This window comes from Ahaetulla prasina, chromosome 1 (assembly GCF_028640845.1).
Source record: "Ahaetulla prasina isolate Xishuangbanna chromosome 1, ASM2864084v1, whole genome shotgun sequence".
Taxonomy (NCBI): Eukaryota; Metazoa; Chordata; class Lepidosauria; order Squamata; family Colubridae; genus Ahaetulla; species Ahaetulla prasina.
This window is the reverse complement of record NC_080539.1, coordinates 29704410-29727156: the sequence shown is the minus strand read 5'-3', so window position 1 is coordinate 29727156 and position 22747 is coordinate 29704410. Positions and strand designations below refer to the sequence as shown.

The window sequence follows — 22747 nt, the reverse complement described above, 5'->3', positions numbered from 1 at the left end:
GACCAGACCAGCCTGACCTCCTGAGGGAGGAGGGACAGATGGGGGGATATGAAATGTTAGCCATATTTTGTCTCAGATTCAACTTAATACTGCTGCAATCCAGATGTACCTAGTAAAAGTACTTTTCTTTGTTTTCAAATGAAGTCAAGGTGTATTCTTTCCTAGATATAATCAGAGGCAGCCTGACAGTATCCCTCTGGAGATCAGGATGCCTTGACCATGTTAGCCTTTCATAAAGATTAAGGGAATATTGTGGAATGGGATCCAAATTTCCCTCCCAAAAAATTCTCTCAACACACACCAATGCACACTGTGATGGGTTTCCTCCTAACAAAGAAAGGCCATTTTCTCAACTACTGGTTTATGCCATTTTATTGTGTCATCCAATCATTGTATGGCAATATAAATCTTTTATTTTCACCATTGTGACACATCAACAATCAATTACACTATTACACTATAATGACTTTAAAATCTATGTCAGAGATGGACATCTCATACGTCCTGCAAAGAACTAATTTGAAAAGCTGTCTTAATTGATCTGCATAAGATATTTTTATTACATCTATAGAACTGTTTGCAATAGTCACTCATCCTATTCAGTTGGATCCATTTCACTAAATCCCAGATTCTTGGAGATCTTTCTTGACTTTCTTCCTGTTCAGGGGCATCCTGATAAGGCTAGCCATAAACATTTTTTCTTCGTAGCATTTTTCTACAAATGCAGGGTCCACTTTTTTGGATGAACTTAGTGTTGATCCTTTGCTTGTGATAGGAATTTGACTTTTTGGCTTGTCAACCAAGGCTGATATCATGGGATGGTCCAAAGGCAATCAGCCAGTTTCATGGCTAAGGTAGGAGTCTAATTTATAGTGAACCTTAGTAACCTTAGTCTCTTGACCACACCAGCTCTCATGAAAGCATAAGCAATGTAGCTTGTAATTGGTACTTTTGCTCCTGGGAAAAGAATGGATACGTATTATTCTTACAATCTTGCATGCTTCAATACATCTTTTTTATTTTAAAATTGAAGTACTTTGTAGTCCTAACAACTATGATTCAGGATACAAAAATAACTATAAAGATCAATAGCTATTGAAGCATCTGATTTAGATGCACCACATAATGGATAGAATGCAGCATTGCAGGCTAACTCTGCTCACTGCCAGGAGTTTGATCCTGACCTACTCAAGGTTGACTCAGCCTTACATCCTTCCAAGGTTAGTAAAATGAAAACTCAGATTGTTGGAATTGCTGAATTTTTGAACAGCTTAGGGAGTGCTGTAAAACACTATGAAGTGGTATATAAGTGCTATTGCTATTGTTATTTACTGTCAACCCTTCTTGACTGTTAATTACAGTAACCTTGTACTAAAAAGAAATCTATGCACCTCCTCTCAGACTGAGTCTCTTGCTTGAACATTTGTAATGCACTTTTAAAGTACCTGCCTCTAAAGAAAATTGTGCCAGAGGTAATACTCTGTGGCCTACTTAGACTCCTTTACTTGCTAATGTATGCTGTCTAACAACTAATTGAGGACCAAATTCAGGCTCCACTACTGGCTAAGACTGACAGGGAAATTCCTGGTACAGGTTTTGCATAATTTCAATTGACTGCAAATAAAAATAGTTTGAAAATAGCGTTGAACTTTAAAACCTCCCAGAGAGGTCCTCAATGCAGCTGCCTTATTAGCAAGAGCACAACGCATGGAAGTAGATGATGGAAGTAGATGATGGAAGTAGGGATCAAACTGAGAGGTGAGACACATATTTTACCGCAGAGTGGAAGGAGACCTTTTCTCAGCCAGCTGAATTTTTATCAGAGAAAGGATCTTTCTATTAATTATCCCACTAGCAATTTATAGCATCTCCTACAGTCATCCAACCATCATTGTGCCAAAAAACCCAGAAAAGATGAAGACAGGGCTTATATCATTTCAGCGTATGCGAAAACACTATAAATCAACAGTGGACGAATGGCTTATATCTCCAGCCTTAGAGAAAAAACTGCCAATAGAGTAGTATATTTTTTTAAACAATAAACAATATGTCTATTGGTGCAACTAATCAAACAAAACATTGATGGTAGTACCTTGGCCACATTTACTTTGTGAGCAAATAACTCACAAGGAAACCTGCAAGATCTTCTGGAGAAGTGCTGTCCCTTTTCCAATTTTCATGAGGGCTCCAGGGTTGCTTCTCTTTCTCTTTCCGGAGCATGTAACAGAGAGGCACATGTTCAGCTGTTAATCTTCAAAGCAAAGAATCCTAAATCACCTTGAGCTGGATGTCTCTCCTGCCATTCAAAACAAGCATGTGGGGAGAAAACAGCCTGAGAGGCTTCCAAAAGGCACATTTTCAGCTGTCATTGCCTATATGGGAACAAATGTTTTTGTCTGCTGCAGCAAAAAGGAACTGAAATAATCTTATTTGTTATATTCATTTGTTCAAGTCTACACATTCACCTTGCATCAGTGTACCTGGATCAAGCTAGGGCCATATTTCATCACTGCATCGGCTTTTAGAATAAAAAATAGTAAACACATAATGGGATGTACATGGGGAGATAAATGACAGGTGCAGAGAGGGAAGCCATTTCACAGGTTGATAAGTTAAATTTCCCAGAGATTTTTAGTAGACAGTCTGTTTTGCACCTTTGATTAAAAAAATGCTCAGTGCGTTGGCTATAAAAGCTTTACAAACTCACCCCCTGCGCAGCCATGCCATGCCAGAACATTGCACACATACCTGGTGTCGGTCCCAGCATTGCATGTTTACTCCTGCAAGTATTTAATAAAGATTGTGATGGTTACATTAACTTTCCGTTCTTTTTCTGGAAATGAAATCAGCAGGAGAGGAGAGAAGGCTGAACCATGGCTGAGACCAGCATAGTAGAAGGAGCAGAAAAGGATGTCCATTACGCTCCAAATCTCCCGTGGATATTGGTCCCTGGAAAGCATTTACATTTGGATTCACATGAAGGGAAACAATCAACAAACATCAAAATAGAAGGTTTCTTGCTGGAGTATCAGTTGTGCAGAAGTGTCATCCCACTTTTCTGCAATTTCTGTAATTTAGATCAGGCTGTTTTTAGACACAGAAATCTCTGAAATAAGGTAGAAGAGGTTGTGGTTGTTGTTGTTGTTTTTAAACCCACTGAAATTGGAACAGATCCCGGACCTTGACACTGGTTGACTGGAAATGCATTCCTTTTTTCAAACTCTTGCTTTATCATAGCCTGTGTGATCTGGGTCAAAACTTTCACAAAGTAGCCAACCGGGGCAAGCCATGCATAGAACATCTCCATTTATACAATCCTCAATTGCAATCAGTTAGGGCAGGGGTCTGCAAACTTGGCTCTTTTAAGACTTGTGGACTTCAACTCCCAGAGTTCCTCAGCCAGCTTTGCTCTGGGAGTTGGAAGTCCACAAGTCTTAAAAGAACCAAGTTTGCAGACCCCTGAGTTAGGGAATGCAGTCTCATCTCATGCCACCCCTGGTTTGGTTTTCTGCAATTTAGGCTATTGGGTAAACCCAGCTTCTTTATGATTTATCTATTGTACCATCTCAAAAGCATGCTAATATTCGATAACTAGGTAGTGTCGTGTGAAAGTAACCTTTTCAATTGCAACGGGACTGCCCAAGGTTTTTTTTCCAGATATCATTCTAGAAAGCAGTTCTAGAAATTGTGGGCACTCCATCACTGGGTTTTTTTAAGAAGAGACTAGACAGTCACTTATCTAAAATGGTACCGGTTCTCCTGCCAGAGCAGGGGGATGGACTAGAAGACCTCCAAGGTCTCAACTCGATTTCTATTTCTATTTCTATTTCTATTTCTATTCGATTCGATTCGATTCGATTCGTGCTGCAGGCAGATACGATTCAGGCCGGCCTTACTTCCTCTGCCGGGAGTTCAGCGACCGAGCTCAGCGTCAACGTGACGTTGAGTTCCAAAGATGAAAAAGGTGGGTAGGTGGCACTGGACAGGGCTCCCGCTAGATTGGCAGCCGTACTTCCTTGATCCGTGGGAGGGGAGGAAGAAGTCCTATGAAAAAGAGGGAAATAACTCACTTTGAACTAAAGGGTAGGGTTGATTTGCATACCAGGGAGGGAGCCAATCGGAACCGACCGCCGTGCGCTCCCGCCAATAGCGGTGCGAGGGCCTGGAGCAAGCGGAGGCGTCCGCCGATCCCGGGGTGAGATCAGCAGAAGAGAAAAGAGCGCTGAGCCCCGGCTGGGACCAGCGTAGAGTGACAGGAGCCCAGGAAGACGCCCACTTGGACCGATGGAGGAGGAGAAGCGTATTTTGTGCATCGGACTTGTGTGCCTGGACATAATCAGCGTGGTGGACAATTATCCGGAGGAGGATTCGGACACCAGGTACCGCTGCTGTCTCCCCCACACCCCATCATCTCACTCCAGCAAAGGCCTAGCAATGAGACACGGCTGGGTGCAGACTGCGGAGGAGAAGGAGGGCGGGGAGGTTGCTAACCCGTTCTGGTCCGTGTCGCGGGAGGAGAGCTTTCCGCTCTGTCCGGTTCCGTGTTCCAAGGAACCAGCTTGCATTCCCCCGGCCGGGGTTCAGATCACCCGTGGCTGGCGGAACAGGTTCCACGGGTGGGGAGGGAGGGAGAATAGAATAGAATAGAATTTTTTATTGGCCAAGTGTGATTGGACACACAAGGAATTTGTCTTGGTGCATATGCTCGCAGTGTACATAAAAGAAAAGATACGTTCATCAAGGTGGAAGTGTTGCCTTTGGGTCCCGAAGCAGCCTTTCTGTCCGTTTCCTGATGTTGAGGGCTCCTTCCAAGAGACTGCCGTAAATGCAAAGCCCTGAAATGTTGCGGCTCAATTCGGTTCCTTGCCGAAGTCCCGGATAACTTGGCTGCCCAAAGGGCCTGTCCGAATGGGAAGCTGAAGCTGCTGTTGGCTGTGCTTCTTTCCAGATGTTTGTCGCAGCGCTGGCAACGTGGAGGGAACGCCTCCAACACCTGTACCGTTCTGGCCCTGCTAGGAGCCCCTTGTGCTTTTATGGGTTCCTTAGCCCCTGGTCATGCTGCAAAGTAAGTGCCAACTGAATACAGACAGAGGGTTGTGACTGACATCCACACACAAACACACACAAACACAAACACACACCCACACAAACACCCACACACACACTGAGAACCAGAAGGGGAAGGGCAGATCTGTGTGTCTCCACTTCATGAAAAACGTATTTATTTTATGGACTTATATATCTCATCTTACTACCCTGCCTCCCCCCCCCCAATTCAATCATGTCCAGAGACTGCCTAGAACAGGGGTCTCCAACCTTAATCACTTTAAGCCTGGAGGATCTCAACTCCCAAACTTTCTAGGAGTTGAAGTCCACCAGGCTTAAAGTTGCCAAGGTTGGAGACCCCTGGCCTAGAGAAGACCATCCAGTTTTCTTGGCAAGGTTTTTCAGAAGTGGTTTGCCATTACCTCCTTCCTAGGGTTGAGACAAAGTGACTGGCCCAACAGTCTACAAATGTTTCTCCTTCTCAGTATCTAATCTAAAGTGTTTTGCAGATATGTGTATATTTCTTTGTCCACTGATGTGGCTCCTTGCCTGGAATTGAGAAAGTTGTAGCAGATTTGCATCATAGGTGGACTTTGTTTTCACAACACGCTAAGTTTTGTGGGCTATTTTGTGGCTTAATTTTTTTTTAAATAAACCTAGTCATTTATAGTTTAAAGTATTGTGCAAATCAGGAGAATTGGATCAATTCGGTAAACAAACTGTACATGTTGTGGAAATCTAAACTGGGCTGTTATTTGATTGTGACAGAAAGGAGACGCTGATATATCAGTATGCGCTCTGTTATGAAGTGACCATAAAGTTCACACAATGTCAGAGTTCATTTAACATGTTAAATCAAGATACATAAAGACTTGGGGATGGATTCACATTGAGGTTAATTACTTTGAAAACTTGTTTTGTATGGCTCAGCAAGTTGTGCGAATGCAGTCCATTTAGCTTCTAGTTCATTGTGTTGCTGATACAACCCTGAATATGGGCTAATTCAAAGATTTCAATTATTTCAAATAAGGTTCAAATCAAGCTGCAGGGGATTCATTTCAGTGTGATGGTGGACTAGCTTGGCATGAGATTCAAACACAGATGCCAGGCATGTTTCTGCCTCTGCTTCTAAAAGAACTTATTTTCATTAATATTGTTTCTATTTTTACAAAGACACGGTGGCTCAGTGGCTAAGACACCGAACTCGTTGAGCGAAAGGTCGGCAGTTCAGCAGTTCGAATCCCCAGTGCCGCATAACGGGGCAAGCTCCTGTTACTTGTCCCAGCTTCTGCCAACCTAGCAGTTCGAAAGCACGTAAAAAATGCAAGTAGAAAAATAGGGACCACCTTTGGTGGGAAGGTAACAGCGTTCCATGTGCCTTTGGCATTTAGTCATGCCGGCCACATGACCATGGAGACGTCTTCGGACAGTGCTGACTCTTCGGCTTTGAAACGGATATTAGCACCGCCCCCTAGAGTCGGGAACAACTATCACATATGTGCGAGGGGAACCTTTACCTTATTTTTACAAGGTAAAAATTCCCTTAAAATAATTAATTTCAATAAGGAATCTTGTGATATTTAAAGACTAATCATATTATGTTATGTACAATGAATAAGTCTTAAGAAATTCTTAAAGTTAATAACAGAGTAATCCAACATGCCTACTCAAAGAAAGAGTAATTAGCTCTTATTCCTAAATATGCAAGCCTAAGACTACAACAAAGAAATGCAGTATAATAGAAGTTTTTGTCAACTATATTCTACTTCATGTATGAATTATTACTTTCAATTAACCAGTCTTTTTAAGGTGTGGATAAAAAAAATAGAAACGGGGAGTAAACAGTTAAGGAAAGGCAAACCGTATGGTCTGATAACTTAATTAAAGCTTAAATTACTTGTGATACAAATACAATGACCATCCAGATTGTCAGTAATTGGCAATTGCACAGAATTATTCTAGCATTGCTAAGTTAATTAACACATGCTGGGGACCGAAACTGTTGGAAGAACAAAGATAATGGTTAATTAACTAAGTAGGCTATCATGATTATCTTATCACTGGCACCCTTTACTAAGAAATGGTCATTATGTATGTCTATAAGTATATGTGTGTTTGTGTGTGTTTATGTAAGTAAATAGTCACAGACTATTAATTTTATTATCACCTGACCTTATAGTTTATATTACATTAAACTTTCCATCCAGGTGTTTGAGAGATGTGGAACTTGCAGTCGCAAATTTCATGTCATTCCTGAGATTCATTTTTGTGGCCCTTGTAGTTGATTTCAACCATGATTAGTGAAATTAATGGCACATTTTTCTACCTGTTTTTAGATAGGAAACACATGAAAACTATAATCTTACTTTTGATTATTTTATTTAAATTGATTTTGGAAATATTTATATTTTATGGTTTTATAGCTTTTAATATTGTAAGCTATCATTAAAGTTGTAAACCACCAAGCAGTGTAGTGACCTAGAGGTGAAGATACTCACCCCCCACTCGGAAGATTAGAAGTTCAATACTAGGTATCAGCCAGGGGTGAAATGCTCCTGGTTTGGATCGGATCGCCTGATCTGGTAGTGATGGTGGCGGGTGGTTCGAAGAACCAGTCGCAAGAATCCCTGCTCCCCCCATGCCCAACTGAGCCGCGTGATCATCAGAGGTTGTTTTTTTTTCACTTTTAAAAGCATTTTTTCTTTGGCCGAAGAAAATCACGTGGCTCAGCTGGGATCATCTGAACCTTTTAAAAGCATTTTTTCTCAACCTCTTTGGCCGAAGAGGCTGTAAAAAAATGTTTTTAAAGGGTTCTGGCAATCAGGCAACTCAGCTGGGATCGTCAGAACCCTTTAAAAGCATTTTTTCTACACCTCTTCGGCTGAAGAGGCTGTAAAAAATGCTTTTAAAAGGCTCCTCTGGCGATCCCAGCTGAGTTGCCTGATCATCAGAGGCTTTTAAAAGTATTTTCAGCCAAAGAGATTGTAGAAAAAATGCTTTTAAAAGTAAAAAAAAAAAAAGTTGGCCACACCCACCCAGTCACATTATACACACCCCACCAAGCCATGCCCACAGAACCGGTAGTAACAAATTTTACATTTCACCCCTGGTATCAGCAGAAGTTTTTGTCCTAAGGCACAAAGAAAAAATATCTGCTGTGAACTCTTATGGCATCAGGAAAGGCATCCGGCCAGCAAACGCTCAGCTCCACCCAGTTGCCCCAACTCTACCCTGAATTAAGGGATTACAGAGTCGCAAAAAGGCAGGGATTTTTTTTTTTATGTTGTAAGGTGCCCTGAGACGAACAGGCGGCAAACAAGGTTAATAAAAACAATAAAAAAATCTTACCCCAAGAGCATTGCTACACAAAATGTCTTCATATGTAACATTTATAACATATTAACAGGGCAATAAAAAGCATATTTATTGCCAAGTATGCCTTGGAGTACAAACTACTTTGCCAATTTTAATTAATTTTTTAGCCATTGTAAAACTGCTGACAAATTTAGAATGCGCTACTAAGACAATACTTTTTCAGTTTTCTCTATTAATAATCATATTAAATCAGTTCCTAGTTTTCTAAAACACTGCTTTTCACAGCTGATTCGGTTAGTTAAGTAAGCCATGATGTCTCACTGAATGGCTATAAACCATCAGCCCTGAGTTTTCACTGTTTCATTGTAGTTCTTATTTTAGTCTTTATTAAATCTTGATTATTGTCATAGACCAGCATAAATTCTTGTACATGCTTTCAAAAACTTGCCAAAATTGTGTTGATGTGTGGTCACCTTATTTCAGTTATGGAGCCTGGTTTTAATTATTTGCCCAACTAGAAAATCCATACAAATAAATGCAAGAGATTCTCTTGTTATGTACTGGATATGTGTATGTACTTAATGACAAAATGTGGATATGTGGATATGTACTTAATGACAAAATTAGTAGACCAGAGGAATGCTGTTGATATAATTTACTTGGACTTCAGTAAAGCATTTGATAAAGTAGACCATAACCTACTACTAGATAAAGTAGAAAAATGTGGGTTAGACAGCACCACCACCAGATGGATTCGTAACTGGCTGACCAACCGCACTCAGCGTGTAGTCCTCAACGGAACTACATCCACATGGAGGGAAGTATGCAGTGGAGTACCCCAAGGCTCTGTTTTAGGCCCAGTACTCTTCAACATCTTCATCAATGACTTGGACGAGGGGATAGATGGGGAACTCATCAAATTTGCAGATGACACCAAGCTGGCAGGAATAGCCAACACTCCAGAAGATAGGCTCAAGTTACAGAAAGATCTTGACAGACTTGAACATTGGGCGCTATCTAACAAAATGAAATTCAACAGTGAAAAAAGTAAGGTTCTACATTTAGGCCAAAAAAACAAAATGCACCAGTACCGTATATGTGGTACCTTGCTCAATAGTAGTACCTGTGAGAGGGATCTTGGAGTCCTAGTGGATAACCATTTAGATATGAGCCAGCAGTGTGCAGCAGCTGTTAAAAAGCCAACACAGTTCTGGGCTGCATAAACAGAGGATAGAATCAAGATCACGTGAAGTGTTAGTACCACTTTATAATGCCTTGGTAAGGCCACACTTGGAATATTGCATCCAGTTTTGGTCGCCACGATGTAAAAAGATGTTGAGACTCTAGAAAGAGTGCAGAGAAGAGCAACAAAGATGATTAGGGACTGGAGGATAAAACATATGAAGAACGGTTGCAGGAACTGGGTATGTCTAGTTTAACAAAAGAAGGACTAGGGGAGACATGATAGCAGTGTTCCAATATCTCAGGGGCTGCCACAGAGAAGTGGGAGTTGGGCTGTTCTCCAGAGCACCTGAGGGTAGAACAAGAAGCAATGGGTGGAAACTGATCAAGGAAAGAAGCAACTTAGAACTAAGGAGAAATTTCCTGACAGTTAGAACAATTAATCAGTGGAACGACTTGCCTGCAGAAGTTGTGAATGCTCCAACACTGGAAATTTTTAAGAAAATGTTGGATAACCATCTGACTGAGATGGTGTAGGGTTTCCTGCCTGGGCAGGGGGTTGGACTAGAAGGCCTCCAAGGTCCCTTCCAACTCTGATGTTATGTTATGTTATGTTATGTACAATCTCACCTGAAGAGTTTAACATACTTACAATTAAATAAAACATTTAAGTTTAAGAGTATGGATGGGCTGCTAATGGTTACTGACATCAGATGGATTAAGAGACAACTGACTTTCAAATGAAAAGGTAATGAAGGAGCCAAGTTCTAGTAGCTTTTTTTCAAAGCAATTAGCCTTGGGTTAATTTTGGGAGTCAGATTTTTATGGATATATTCGCACAACATGCTTTATCTGGGTACTGAATTAATCTTTTAGGCTCACACCTCACATAATACATTGAAACAAACTAATGACATAGATGAGGTCACCCCACACACACAAAGCCACAAAATAACTAATCAAAACAATTATGAAGCAAACTTGGCATGTTATGTAAATGCATCTGCTAGATCCTGAAGTGAGTTGGTGAAGATAGTCTATATCAGTGGTAGTCAACCTGGTACCTACCGCCCACTAGTGGTCATTCCAGCTTTCATGGTGGGTGGTAGGGGTTTTGTCCAATACTGAAGCACTTTCCTTTTTTTTAATTTAATTGACTTTTTTAAAAAAAATCACAGCATTATTTAAAAACATTTTCATTAGGTTTTCATAAAATTCCCCGTGACAATTTAAATTTCTGAAAATATACTATTTGGATCATCTGCGCATAAGTTTAGTTCATGTTATGTAAGTGAAACTAAATAGCGTTATAGTGCGACTGCAAACAAAAGAGCCTTGTCCCAGAATAGCTCGCATATCTCCCCCCAACACCATCCAGCTGTAACAGACAAGCAGAGCTGTTAGCTGGCGCCCCCCCAACCCCAATCCACGATGCACTAGAGGCATGTGCAGATGACGATACACGGCGCATTCGTGTGGAACTGCTGGGCGGTTAGAAAATTTTACTACTAACAGAGATACAAAAGTGGGCGGTAGGTATAAAAAGGTTGACTACCCCTGGTCTATATTCTCAAGCTCTAAATTTACGATCTTTTGCTTTCAGGAAATAGATTTTTTATGGAACTGATCTGAGGCAAATCAAGGACCATTCTATTCCCATTTCTTCTGTTTACTATAGCATAAATTCTGTCTGTTGACTCCTGAGCAGCATATGCTTCAGGGAGCAGAGCTCCGGAGTAAATGTAATGAGATTTTTTTTAATAAGTACTAAGCACTGAGGGCATCAGAGCTCTCAGCTTCCAAACTGCATTTTTATCTGCTTTCTTCAGACAGTTACCTCCCTCTGTCCTCACAGCTTCTAGCCCACTGACAACCTTTGCCAAGCGGCCATAACGGCCCTGCTGTCTTGAAGAGAAGCTTGGAAGCATCTGCCTTCTATTCCACCCGACAGAGAACCTCACCCCCCCCCCCCAAGAAGACGCTCATGTTTTCTGCTCTCCCAGCTTCGTCCGAGATGATTTCCGACGCTATGAGGTGGATCTCACCCATGTGGCTTTGCATCTGGCATGCAGCTTGCCCGTTTCGACAGTGATCAGCAACTCAGCCACAGGCACCCGCACGATCCTGCACGCTGCTAGGTGAGCATTCCTTGCAGTGAAATCTAATGTTTTTTCTCTCTCTCCTCTTCCCTGGCCCTAAGCTTCATCTTGTCTGACTTCCAACGGCGCAAAGTGGAAGTTGCCCACTTGGTCTGGCAGAGCCAGGGGGAGACACCATGTGCCTGCTGTCTCATCAATTGTCGCAACGGTTCTCGGACAGTTACTCTTTATGACACGTAAGACCTGGCCAACTTTGGCTCTGCTGCCTCCAACCTCCACCCCACCCCCCTACCAATGGGTGGCACAAAAGGATTCTCAGCACTCCAGTAGAGACCAGGTGGCCTTGATTTCTGTGTGTGGTGGGTGAGGATTTGGCCTGCTACAGCAACTGTTTGTTTCAGGAAGAGATTACAAAGAATATAACTAGGACTATGTTTATACTATTACCGTGAATGGTTTTAATAGGCCCTTCCTAGCTTCCTATTTTAGCTGCTTGCACACACATAAGTGGAGAAGCAGGTTCATAAAATTGCATTGTCTGTTTATGGTTCAAGCCTGTCTAGATTTTCATATCTTTCTTTCACTTCTAAACTGCTCCTTCTCCCCTTTCATCCAAGTCATTAATAAAAATGGTAAAGGCCGCAGGAAATAGCTGCATGGCATTCCACTTTACTACTCTCCAAGCTGATTGGGAGCTGGTTATGAGTACTACTGGGGTATAATTACTGGGTTAATAGTTGCATCATCTAGCCCATATTTTATATCATTTTATTAATGAGGATATCATGAGAGTTGGTAGAATCCTAATGTCCAGATCTATTAGGCAAATATGAGAAATGTAATTCTGTGAGAAAAGGAGATAAGGTTAATCTTGTTTATGATACGTTCATGCTGGCTGCTATTAATTCTTGCACTCCTGCTAAGTGCTCATAGCATGATGTTTAAAATCTGCTTGAAGATCTTGCCCAGTATAGAGAATGGGAAGTACAAAAATGAAAAATATGAAAAAGGATGTTTAGCAGAGTGATGAACAAGGCTGATGATGAGAAATAGATGTGTATAAGACAAAGACTGCTCAAAAATGAGAAGGAGAGTAAGATGCTGCATGGGGAAGAATAATCATAAAGAATATAGTTGAAGAGAACAAGGAACAGCTGCAATGAAAAGAGACATGTTATTAAGTAATTTGTATGGAAATAATAATTGTTTTGGAAGTACAGTAAGCAAAGAGAACTAAACAAGGACCTTCCAACTATGTGAGTGGTTATGAAATTGAAGTGATAAAGTGATTTGGGATGAAAATATAATTAGGAAAATTTTGAAAGTAGTATTTTGGAGAGTTGTATGCTATAAAAGCTAGTGTCCAAGAACATATTAATGATTAAATAGTCATTAATCCTGCAAGAATGTTGGGAAATAGTAGGTGTGTAGCTGTAGATTATTGTAACTACTGTGCCTTCGGAATGACTGTACAGTAGTTTATTTAATGTGTTGGAAGACTATTACTGAGCCTTAAGATGGGAAGTATGTTGTTACTGTTACCCTACCTAAAAGGAAAAATAACAAGAATGAACAATGCAAAAAGATACAAGTGTGTTAGCATATTAAGTTCCTAGTAAGCATTCTTAGTAGAATTCTGGTAGAATTCTGTTAGAAAATGTATGAGTAATATCAGGGTGCATAATTTCACAAGTGCAATGCAACTTTATGGTGGACAAAGGATGTGCAAACCAGATTCCACCCCCCAAAAAAAAGATCATTGAAAAAAGTAGGTGCCAGAAAACTGACTGTACTATATGTTACTTGTTGTAAGATACAAAGAATAGGACTTCATTATAGAATTTTGAGCATATATGATGTTGAAAGTTGAGTACTGAGTGCAGTGAAGTGGAAATAAAATATGCATGAAAATAAATGGAACGTTTAGAGAATAGTCAACTTGAAACAGGTCTAAAGAGGCATTGAGAATGATGTTGGTGAAAAGTAGATTTACTTATCATTCCTTTTATTTCCTTAATCTCATGCCTTACTATTCCATACTTCTTTTCTAAGTTCTGTGAAATGTTGCTTACCACAATAAAGGATAGCCCGGTGAGTATGGAAGTATGTATGTATGTACGTATGTATGTATGTACAATGTTTTCTTCCTTCCTCTCTATTACTAATTATTATTTGCTAATATTAATTATTAATCTCATAATTACTTGATAGCCACATGGATATAAATTAAAAAAGCACTTTGTACTTCCAAAGTGCATAAGGAATAATTATCAAGCTGGTTATCAAATATTAATAACTTGACTTTTTTGCCTAGCAAGGCTTTAACACCTACACAATATTCATGCATCACTAAACCAGATTACTGAATCAACCTACTTTCAACCCATAGATTGACACAATGCACTGTATTATAAACTAACCATATATAAGTGGATTTGTACAATATGCTAAGCCATTAAAGAATCATACTGAAGTTAGTGCCAGCCGATTCTAAATATAGTCACTTGTTTTTATTGTGTGTTTGTAAGGAGAAACTCTGTTTTGCATGCAGTAAGCAGTGTGCCATTGCCTGAACTTTTCTTTGCCTGATAGCTTGATTCCATTTTACAGATTGAGATTCCTGATCCTGAGAGAAATGGGTATCACCTAATAGATAGTCTGGCTGAATAACCAAGCAATCCAGAGTCATGTTGGCTGACTTACTTTTTATTATAATTTTGAATCAATAAACATTTTGAAAAGTAAAGACTCTCATGACTTGAGGCAAAAAGCTTCTTTCGCATTGGTTTCTTCTAGGATGTTTTCCCCTGACTATGTTACACTTATGGGTCAGCTTGATACCCAAAAGAACCTGACTTGTTCTTTTAAAATCAACCAAGATAACAGGAAGATATATTAAAACTACCCCCTCCTCAGAGAATCAACATCCAGTAAATGAATAGATTCCCCACTCTATGTTCAGAGCAGGACCGCATCACATCCGTAATGGTTATAGCTTTGTTAAGAAATAGCATAGCCAGTTCTTCATTCCTTGGACCACATAGGAATTAATATAGCTCTTGTTTCAATTTATCGGGGAAAATAAGAGTTGCTTGAGCAGGTCAAAATAGGACTTAAAATGCCTCTCCAATTCCTCCAGAGGTGCCACCCAATGGGAGAGGAATAAAAGCAACCATGCATGAGCTATTAAAATCTGATTTATTATTAATTCTTGGTAAATTGCTAATTCAGTCCAGATTGCTGCCAATCACCATTGCCAATATTAATTCTTGATTATCCTTCCCAAATATGGTTGTGTCATCTTGTGACCTTCCCCTTCCTCAATAAGCTTTTTGGCTCACAAGAGTGAGAAATTCAAGTGTGACTCCCACCAGCTCACAGCAGGAAAGAACCTGGGCTTTTGACAACAGCAGGTGAGTTGTAGGCTGGACAAATCAGTCATGAGGGGATACAAGAATCAACTACAGTATTCGTACAGGCTAGATCTGCACAACTACAAAAATAAAATAAATTAAATAACTGAGGGTAACCTATACCAAGTTTGTATGTACTGGTCCTTATCTGACCAAATTAAATGTGTTTCGTGTCTACAACCAAGCTCTATATTGTGGCTATATTCTCCCTCTAGGGCCCTGCTGGCTTTTCATAAAGCCGTAAAGTCCTGGTTCTGCATCTGGCTTGGGGAGCCAAGTGTCTGAAGGCTCTTGTCTCCTGACTGTGTTAGGAACTGTTAATTGTGATATTTTCCTGCTGTGTATTTTAGTTTTTATATTTGTGATGGGAATTTATTTATAAAATTCATAAGCTGCCCATCTTACCAGAGGCGGGTTTCAGCAGGTTGTGACCAGTTCTGGAGAACTGGTAGTGGAAATTTTGAGTAGTTCGAAGAACCGGTAGTAAAAATTCTGACTGGCCGCGCCCCATCTATTATCTGCCTCCCAAGTCCCAGCTGATCAGGAGGAAATGGGGATTTTGCAGTAACCTTCCTCTGGAGTGGGGTGGGAATGGAGATTTTACAGTATCCTTCCCCTGCCACGCCCACCAAGCCACAGCCACTAAGCCATGCCACACCCAAGCCATGCCATGCCCACCAAGCCACACCTACAGAACCGGTAGTAAAAAAAAATGAAACCCACCACTGCATCTTACCGTAGGGCAGGAGTCTGCAAACTTGGCTCTTTTAAGACTTGTGGACTTCAACTCCCAGAGTTCCTCAGCCAGTTTTGCTCTGGGAGTGTCCACAAGCCTTAAAAGAGGCAAGTTTGCAGACCCCTGCCATAGGGTAACTGGGTGTTAAACTGCTTTTCATTTAAAATTGTTTGCTACTCCGTCACTTGTTGAGATGGGTGGCTAGACAAATTGAATGAAAGAATAAATATAAAATATACGCAAAAGCTTATGTGACACCCCCCTCCTTACCTTAGCTTTTCTCAAGTGGTGGGAAGGGTGCAGCTTTCTGTCTCCCATTCATTACCAATAGAGGGTCAAGGCCTGGTTAATAATTTGGGGACATGCAGAAGGCCCAAACTTGTCGTCTTTCTGAATGTGATTCTTGTGGCCTTTGATCAAAGCAGTCTCTGTATCTCCTAGGCTAGTGGGTTAATCATTAAAACCTAATCCGTTTCAGGTACAGTTAATCCATAAAAATGAGAACTGAGAATTAAATGTCATCTGCTTCCATGTTGAATATCTCCAGGTGAAGCTCCTGAGTATGGCCTAGTGCTAAGACAATGTTTTCAAATGAGGGAACTATGAAATAAAAGGGACAAGTTGAGAATGGAGGATCAAACTCAATTCTAGTCACGCATCCTTTTTTTTTTTTTGCCATAATAGCTTAAGGAAAGGAGGGACAGTCCAGGATAGTCCATAGATGCAGAACAAAGGTAGGCAGGTCAACCTCACTGTTACTGAATAGCCTGTTAGGACTACATGTGCAATTATTGCAGTTTTAGCAAAGAGTTGAGATTAGCCTTTTTTCTCATGTTTATTTTATTTTTTAACACTGTATAGACCAGGGATCTCAAATCTTGGCAACTTTAAGTTTGGTGGACTTCAACTCCCAGAATCCCCCAGCCAGCAAAGCTCACCAGGCTTAAAGTTGCCAAGGTTTGAGATCCCTGGTATAGACTGATGACCATCATTGTTTTCTATGATAATGTATTTCACAGTTTATGTGTATTATGTGTATATGTGTCTGCTTTCTTTACTCTTGGTACATTACAATTTAACGTCAAACAATGGCTCCAAATTCAGATTGTTATCATGGAAAACAAGAAAGAGGCTGGCATATTATAGTTTATTATGGTTTAGTTAGATGCCTAGGTACAGTTCTAAAGTAAATAAATTCCATACTAATTGTACGTGATACATCTACCAAGAGATTTCTTCATATGTCTTTTTGTCAAATTTGGGGGAAAGGGAATGAAGTTATAGAGACCTTCTTATGTGGGATGGCTGCCAGTGCAGCTTAAAGCCTTTGGATGTGTAGCTCAAAGTAGCTCCAAGATACTTTGGAATTGCTCCCAGTAGGAGGTGAAATTAACTTTAAGCTTGCAAAATCAGTTCTGCGTATAACTGAACCAACATATTCAGAGGTAATAAATTTATTCATTGGAAACTCGGGACAAGCAGTAAGAAAACAATTCATGTCCCCTTTGGATTGGCTAGATTATTTGGTTTGGTGCTATGAAAACAGGATGCTACACAGGATACACTTCGAGCTTAAAAGTCAATAGGTGTTTTGTTTCCTGTTTTATTTAATTGTAAGTATGTATTTGCTTACCGTTTCACTGATTTAAGATGGAAGAGAAATCAGTTTGGTGCATTAATTAAACTTTTGTCTTCCTCTTCCCACTTTCCATTCTCCCAATTGCAGCAATCTGCCAGATGTGACAGCTGCTGATTTTGAAAAAGTTGACCTGTCTCAATACAAGTGGATCCATTGGGAGGTAAGGCCTTGACTGGAAAGAGGGTTGGTCTCAATTGTTCATGTGATAAGGTGGTGGTGGTCAGATTTACTCCCCTTCCACAATGTGTGGACACACTTTCACACATAGGCAGATGATGTTTCATGGCAGTGAATTGTCAGTAAAGCAATTTGAACTGTGCCCATTTCTCTGATCATTTGTCTATGGGTGGCTTGCTCTATTTCTTGGGCCAATCTTCCATTCTTCCCTCCTATCTGTACTTTCTATCTTCTGCATGCTATTTTTGTTTGTTTGAGTCAGTATAATGTGCTGTGGCCCGCCAGCGGCCAGCAGAGCTAGCACAGATTCAGACAGTGAGGAGGTTGGGGAGAAACGTGGACCAGTCCTGGAGTCTGAGGAAGGCTCAGACGATGGCTCTGAGTCGGAGGCAGAGTGGGGGCCAAGGCCATCTGGTAGTTCTTTGCTGCCTCCAGTGTCTTCGGAGTCTGACATCAGAGAGGCAGAAGAACAGCGTGAGCCTGTTCCCAGTGTGTACATGTGCAGAACTGCCTGTTTGTGACTCTGTGCCAAGTTTGGCATTGCCCTGCATCTGGAAATTAGCTCTTTGGCTGCATTCCACATGAGATAGGTGGGTGTTGATAACCTTCCTCTGAAAGACTGTTTATCAAGCCTTGCAGACTTTAATGTAAGTAATTTACAGCCGTATGAATTAAAGAGGTTTGCCGGGACCAAGTTTGTGCTGTTTAATTTCTAAGGAAGCCTAGGTCAGAACATAATGGTACTTCTGAAAGAAAATTGATTTAATATAAAACAAATAGTAATCACAACTAAAATCCAAACTCAACAATAGAACAAGAAAAAGCAGAAACTATGGCTGTGTTCATATCTACTTTTAATGAATTCAAATGAATGATTCAATCCCACCCAAGAGTAATATACTGGACAAATGATTACACTTGATTAGGATTAGACAGGAGTGAAATGCTCCCGGTTCTGATGAGATCACCTGATCCGGTAGCGATGGCGGCGCATGGTTCGGGGAACCAGTAGCAAAAATCCTTGGTCACACACCCCCCATGCCCAGCTGAGCCATGCGATCATCAGCCACGCGATCATCTTCAGCCGAAGAACAAATGCTTTTAAAAGTAAAAAAAAAGCCTTTGATGATCGTGCAGCTCAGCTGGGTACTAGCCAAAAAACGGCCGGGGGGGGAGTCCGTTTTTCCTCCCAGCAGGCTTCCCTGAAGTTTCCCTGAAGCCTGCTGGGTGGCAAAACGGACTCCCCCCACCCCCGTTTTTTGGTTTGCCTAGCAGAGCCTGCTGGGAGGAAAAACGGTGTGTGTGTGCGGGAGTTCGTTTTTGAGAGAGAGAAAGAAAGGAGGCAAGGAAGGAAGGAGTACGAACCTGGCACTAGACGCAGCTTCAGAGGATAATCCAGGGCTGGAAGGGACTGCAGATCATCTAGTCCAACCCTGCTCCAGCAGGACATTACTAGTGAGTTTCTGTCTTTTGATCCCCCAGTAACATAGCCATGTCCACCCAGTCACATGACCCACCACCAAGCCATGCCCACCAAGCCATGCCCACAGAACCAGTAGCAAAAAAAATTAATTTCATCCCTGCATTAGACCATATGTTTACCACACAGAATACGTTTCCACAATCTGCTGATTTATAAAATTATTCTGTAAATTATCATGTATGAACCTACCTTGTTGGTTGGTTTATGGCTCAGTGCAGAAAATAGGTTAATGAGATAAACAAGTTAAGTATTTTATGTTAACATAGCCTATAATAAAAAACTAGAAACTTGAGATGAACCTGGCAATAGGCTGAACAGTTAATGCAAAACTTTCAAAATACATACCAACCGTGCCTATTCACTGTTGAGAAAGAAAGTATTTCATACTCGCTATAGTTTCCTGGATCATAAAACACACCACAGTCCACTATCCAAGCCATAAGTGGTTGGGCATCTATTTTGGAACTAGCAGGTACAAATGGCCCCACTACCATAAGTGGTGAGGCATCTAAGGTCACAAAGACTATCAATAATTCCAGGAAGAGTATCAAATCCAGACATCTTAGATTGTGTCACTAATAGTAGTATTTTCTCCCAGGGTAGGAATGCTTCAGAACAGGTTAAAATGCTGCTAAAGGTGAAAAAGTATAACCAAACCTGTCCACCATCTGAGCGAGTGACCACATCTGTGGAGGTGGAAAAGACCAGGCCAGAGTTGTACCAGCTGTTTTGCTACGGAGATGTGGTAAGGGGTCAAAGGTAAAGGCGTGGTGCAGGTTGATGTAGGTGGGAACCATGGCTGGTCAAGAAAGCAAGCACAGTGATGAAGGTCAACCTGCCCTTCAGTTAAATTCCTCTCATAGGATAGATCTGACAGATTTTGCCATCTCCTCCTGTGGCTACTGAAGATGTATTGGCATCCCCTGTTAGAATCCTTATTAAGGATTCTGAGTTCACTTTCTGAATCAATAGCATTGTTTCAGTCACTCATTTCCAGAGATTTTCTGCAGATGAGTTTTGTGTTCACAGAGGTAAACAGCAATATTCCTGGGGGATTTCTACAGCTGTGAAGTGAAATTCTTGAAACGTCTGGCCGGAATACACCCCAATGCTCTTGAGATTCACAGTCATTTTCTTCATACATAGCACTCTGAGGCACTACCTGATCACCCAGAGATACTATGTAATAAGGCCCAGTCAAAAAGTGGTGACTCTGTTGTGGTTCTCTTCTCCTAGGTCTTTGTCAGCAAAGATGTGGCCAAGACGTTTGGATTCTACTCGGCTCCTGAGGCTGTGAAGGGGCTCTATGGGCGCTTGAAAAAAGGGTAGGAGGGAACCAAAACATGGGAACAAACCTGGATCCTTCACCAGTTATTAGGAGTGGTGTGAAATAAGAATAGCAGGCTGAAGAGAATCTCAGAGGCCAAAGTGGGAGTCCTTTAGTCCTCTCAACCAACCTCACAAATTTTAAGAGACCTCAACGCTCAAATCACAAGTCATTTAATGATTTGGAGGCGATTCTCTTTTCCAGCAGCTTTAAAGATATTTCTTAGCAGCTAAGTTCAGACTGAAGTCACACACAGACTGTGCTAAACCATGTATAACTGGGTCTTGTTGAATAAACTGCAGTAGGCTGGCTTCATACCATGCTAAGCTGCACTCACCATGGTTGAATTGGTGCTACAAGCCGATACGCCCAAATCAGATTAAATGCGTGTGAAAGCACAACCCAGGGTACTATCTTTTGCAGCAGCTTTAGTTAGCAATCCGATATCAGAAGCACAATTCTTTTAATACTTTATTGATTGGATTTATATTACACCTTCCTGTCTAGTGTTCCCTTAAGCTCTATACTCTATCTTTCTTTCTGTTTAGGCCAAAGGCTGAGTTACACAGACTTCCCTTTTGAGAGCTGAAAGGAAAGCCCAGACAGGTCTTCAGCTTCTTGCCCAGGCACATTATTGGAATGGGTGGATAATCAACAGAGTCAGCCTCCCCAGTTATATGGCAAAGTCTCTAGCAGTAACTCACACTCCTTCAGATTTGCTGTTGAGGTCCCAAATAACTGGAACAGAGAATATTTTGTATGGAATAGAGAGGGAAGCAGGGGTGAAATGCTCCCGGATCAGACAATCAGGTAGCGATCGTGGCCAGTAGTTTGGCGATCCGGTAGTGATGGCAGAGCAAAGCTCCACCCACCCACCCGGGGTGTCATTACTTCCTGGTTTTGTGTTTTTTACCTTCTGCGCATGCGCAGAAGTTTTGCGCATGAACAGGTTTTGCGCATGCGCATGTCTCTGTGTGCATGTGATGCGCGGGCAAGCGAAGCATTCGCATGTGGCGCATGCTCTTCTGAAACGGTAAGGAAGGTAAGTAGATTTCACTTCTGGAGGGAAGATTCTATTAGTGCTATCCAGTGCTTTGGATTCGGTCCCGCCATGGAGCAGACAGGTATGAAAATATATCACCTTTCTGCAACACCTGCAACATCTTTACTTTTTCCTGGTTTGGAATATTGTAGACAAGGAATACATTCACGCATCTGCCTGCTTGTGTAGTAATTTGGATTTATTCATTTGATGAATCCAAAACACTACATAGGTTAGTTTCTGTATTCCATTTCTAGAGGCACCTTGATCTGTGCTTGGGCTGAATATGGAGCTGACGCAATGGGACCAGATGGGCTGCTGGTGCATTCAGATGCATTCTCCCCTGAAACTGTTGTGGACACTCTGGGGGCTGGAGACACATTCAATGCTGCTGTGATCTTGGCTCTAAGCAAGGGTAAGTTCAGGGTGCTTCTCATTTTCCTGTAAGGTATAACATGAATGGCAGAACCTTTCACAATTGCTTCTGTACAGGATACTTTTAAGCCGAACAACAAACCACGACCTAATAGTATCAAGAAGCAGATCTGAATGGCGAGGAAACTCCTGACCGTTATCCTTCCATCTCCTGTATTTTAAAGAACAGCTATTATGCTCATCTGCACTAAAGTTAAACTGATCTCTCATTTTCTGTGGCAGGAAAAACACTTCCTGCAGCATTAACCTATGGATGCCAGGTGGCAGGCCGGAAGTGTGGGGTTCACGGATACGATGGGATCGTGTGAGCAACATACTGAAAGCTGAACCTGCTGGATTTCACTGGACCATGGACTAATACCGTATTTCTCACGGTGGTGATTTATTTGCTAGTGGCACTGGCACTGCTCCTCTGGCATGTCCTGCAGGTGGGAAGACATGTCAGGCTGCCTGCCACACATTCCATATGCAGTCTGGCTGAGCTGGCTCAGATGCTCCTGTCTCTTGCCAGGAGGAAGCGAGGTTTCGCTGTATAACCATGAGAAGATAAATAAAGTACTCGAAGCTGCTGATTGCTCCTGGTTGATTACGCAAGGCATTCCAGTCAGTGTGTGTGTGCTCGAGGGTGTGCATGCGCACACATGTGTATGCACACAGATACACAGGTGGGCCTCAACGGAAAGGGATTGGCTGTGCCTCAGCCAGTCAGATCCAGGAGGGTCAGAAGTAATGAGAGTAGACATGGAATTAAGATGCTGCTGATGCACTTGTTACTATTCCCTACACCAAGGCTGGGAAAGATTTTAAAAGACTTAAAAGTAAATTAACAGAGAAAAGGAGAATGCTAATCCAT

The 22747-nt window shown here is 41.5% G+C and overlaps 1 protein-coding gene and 1 long non-coding RNA gene across 7 annotated transcripts; one reads left to right on the top strand and one right to left on the bottom strand.

The window, feature by feature from the left end:
- Nucleotides 1-384: 384 nt before the first annotated feature.
- LOC131188561 (uncharacterized) lies at nucleotides 385-3963 on the bottom strand. The gene is made up of 4 exons (XR_009152799.1): nucleotides 3897-3963; nucleotides 2749-2949; nucleotides 2093-2372; nucleotides 385-957 (listed from the first exon to the last, which is right to left on the bottom strand). It is a non-coding gene; the product is annotated as an uncharacterized LOC131188561 (long non-coding RNA).
- Nucleotides 3964-4132: 169 nt separating this feature from the next.
- Nucleotides 4133-22464, top strand: KHK (ketohexokinase). Of its 6 annotated transcripts, none has more exons than XM_058164667.1 (8): nucleotides 4135-4379; nucleotides 4949-5065; nucleotides 11744-11878; nucleotides 17518-17590; nucleotides 19689-19835; nucleotides 20327-20415; nucleotides 21717-21874; nucleotides 22117-22464. In XM_058164667.1, exons 1-8 carry the CDS (start codon nucleotides 4285-4287, stop codon nucleotides 22200-22202), a joined length of 900 nt encoding a protein of 299 aa, XP_058020650.1. In that variant the 5' UTR covers nucleotides 4135-4284; the 3' UTR covers nucleotides 22203-22464. The 6 variants fall into 6 exon arrangements, with proteins under 6 accessions (XP_058020654.1, XP_058020650.1, XP_058020652.1 ...); XM_058164666.1 differs by lacking the exon at nucleotides 11744-11878 and adding an exon at nucleotides 11547-11681 and having other exon boundaries at nucleotides 4143-4379; XM_058164671.1 differs by lacking the exon at nucleotides 19689-19835 and having other exon boundaries at nucleotides 4133-4379.
- The last annotated feature ends 283 nt before the right edge of the window (nucleotides 22465-22747 follow it).

Coding starts and splice junctions, on each gene's coding strand:
- KHK (XM_058164667.1), top strand. CDS start 4,285: ATGGAGGAGGAGAAGCGTATTTTGTGCATCGGACTTGTGTGCCTGGAC. Junction 19,836..20,326: donor TGTTTTGCTACGGAGATGTG/GTAAGGGGTCAA, acceptor CTCTTCTCCTAG/GTCTTTGTCAGCAAAGATGT. Junction 21,875..22,116: donor GATCTTGGCTCTAAGCAAGG/GTAAGTTCAGGG, acceptor TTTCTGTGGCAG/GAAAAACACTTCCTGCAGCA.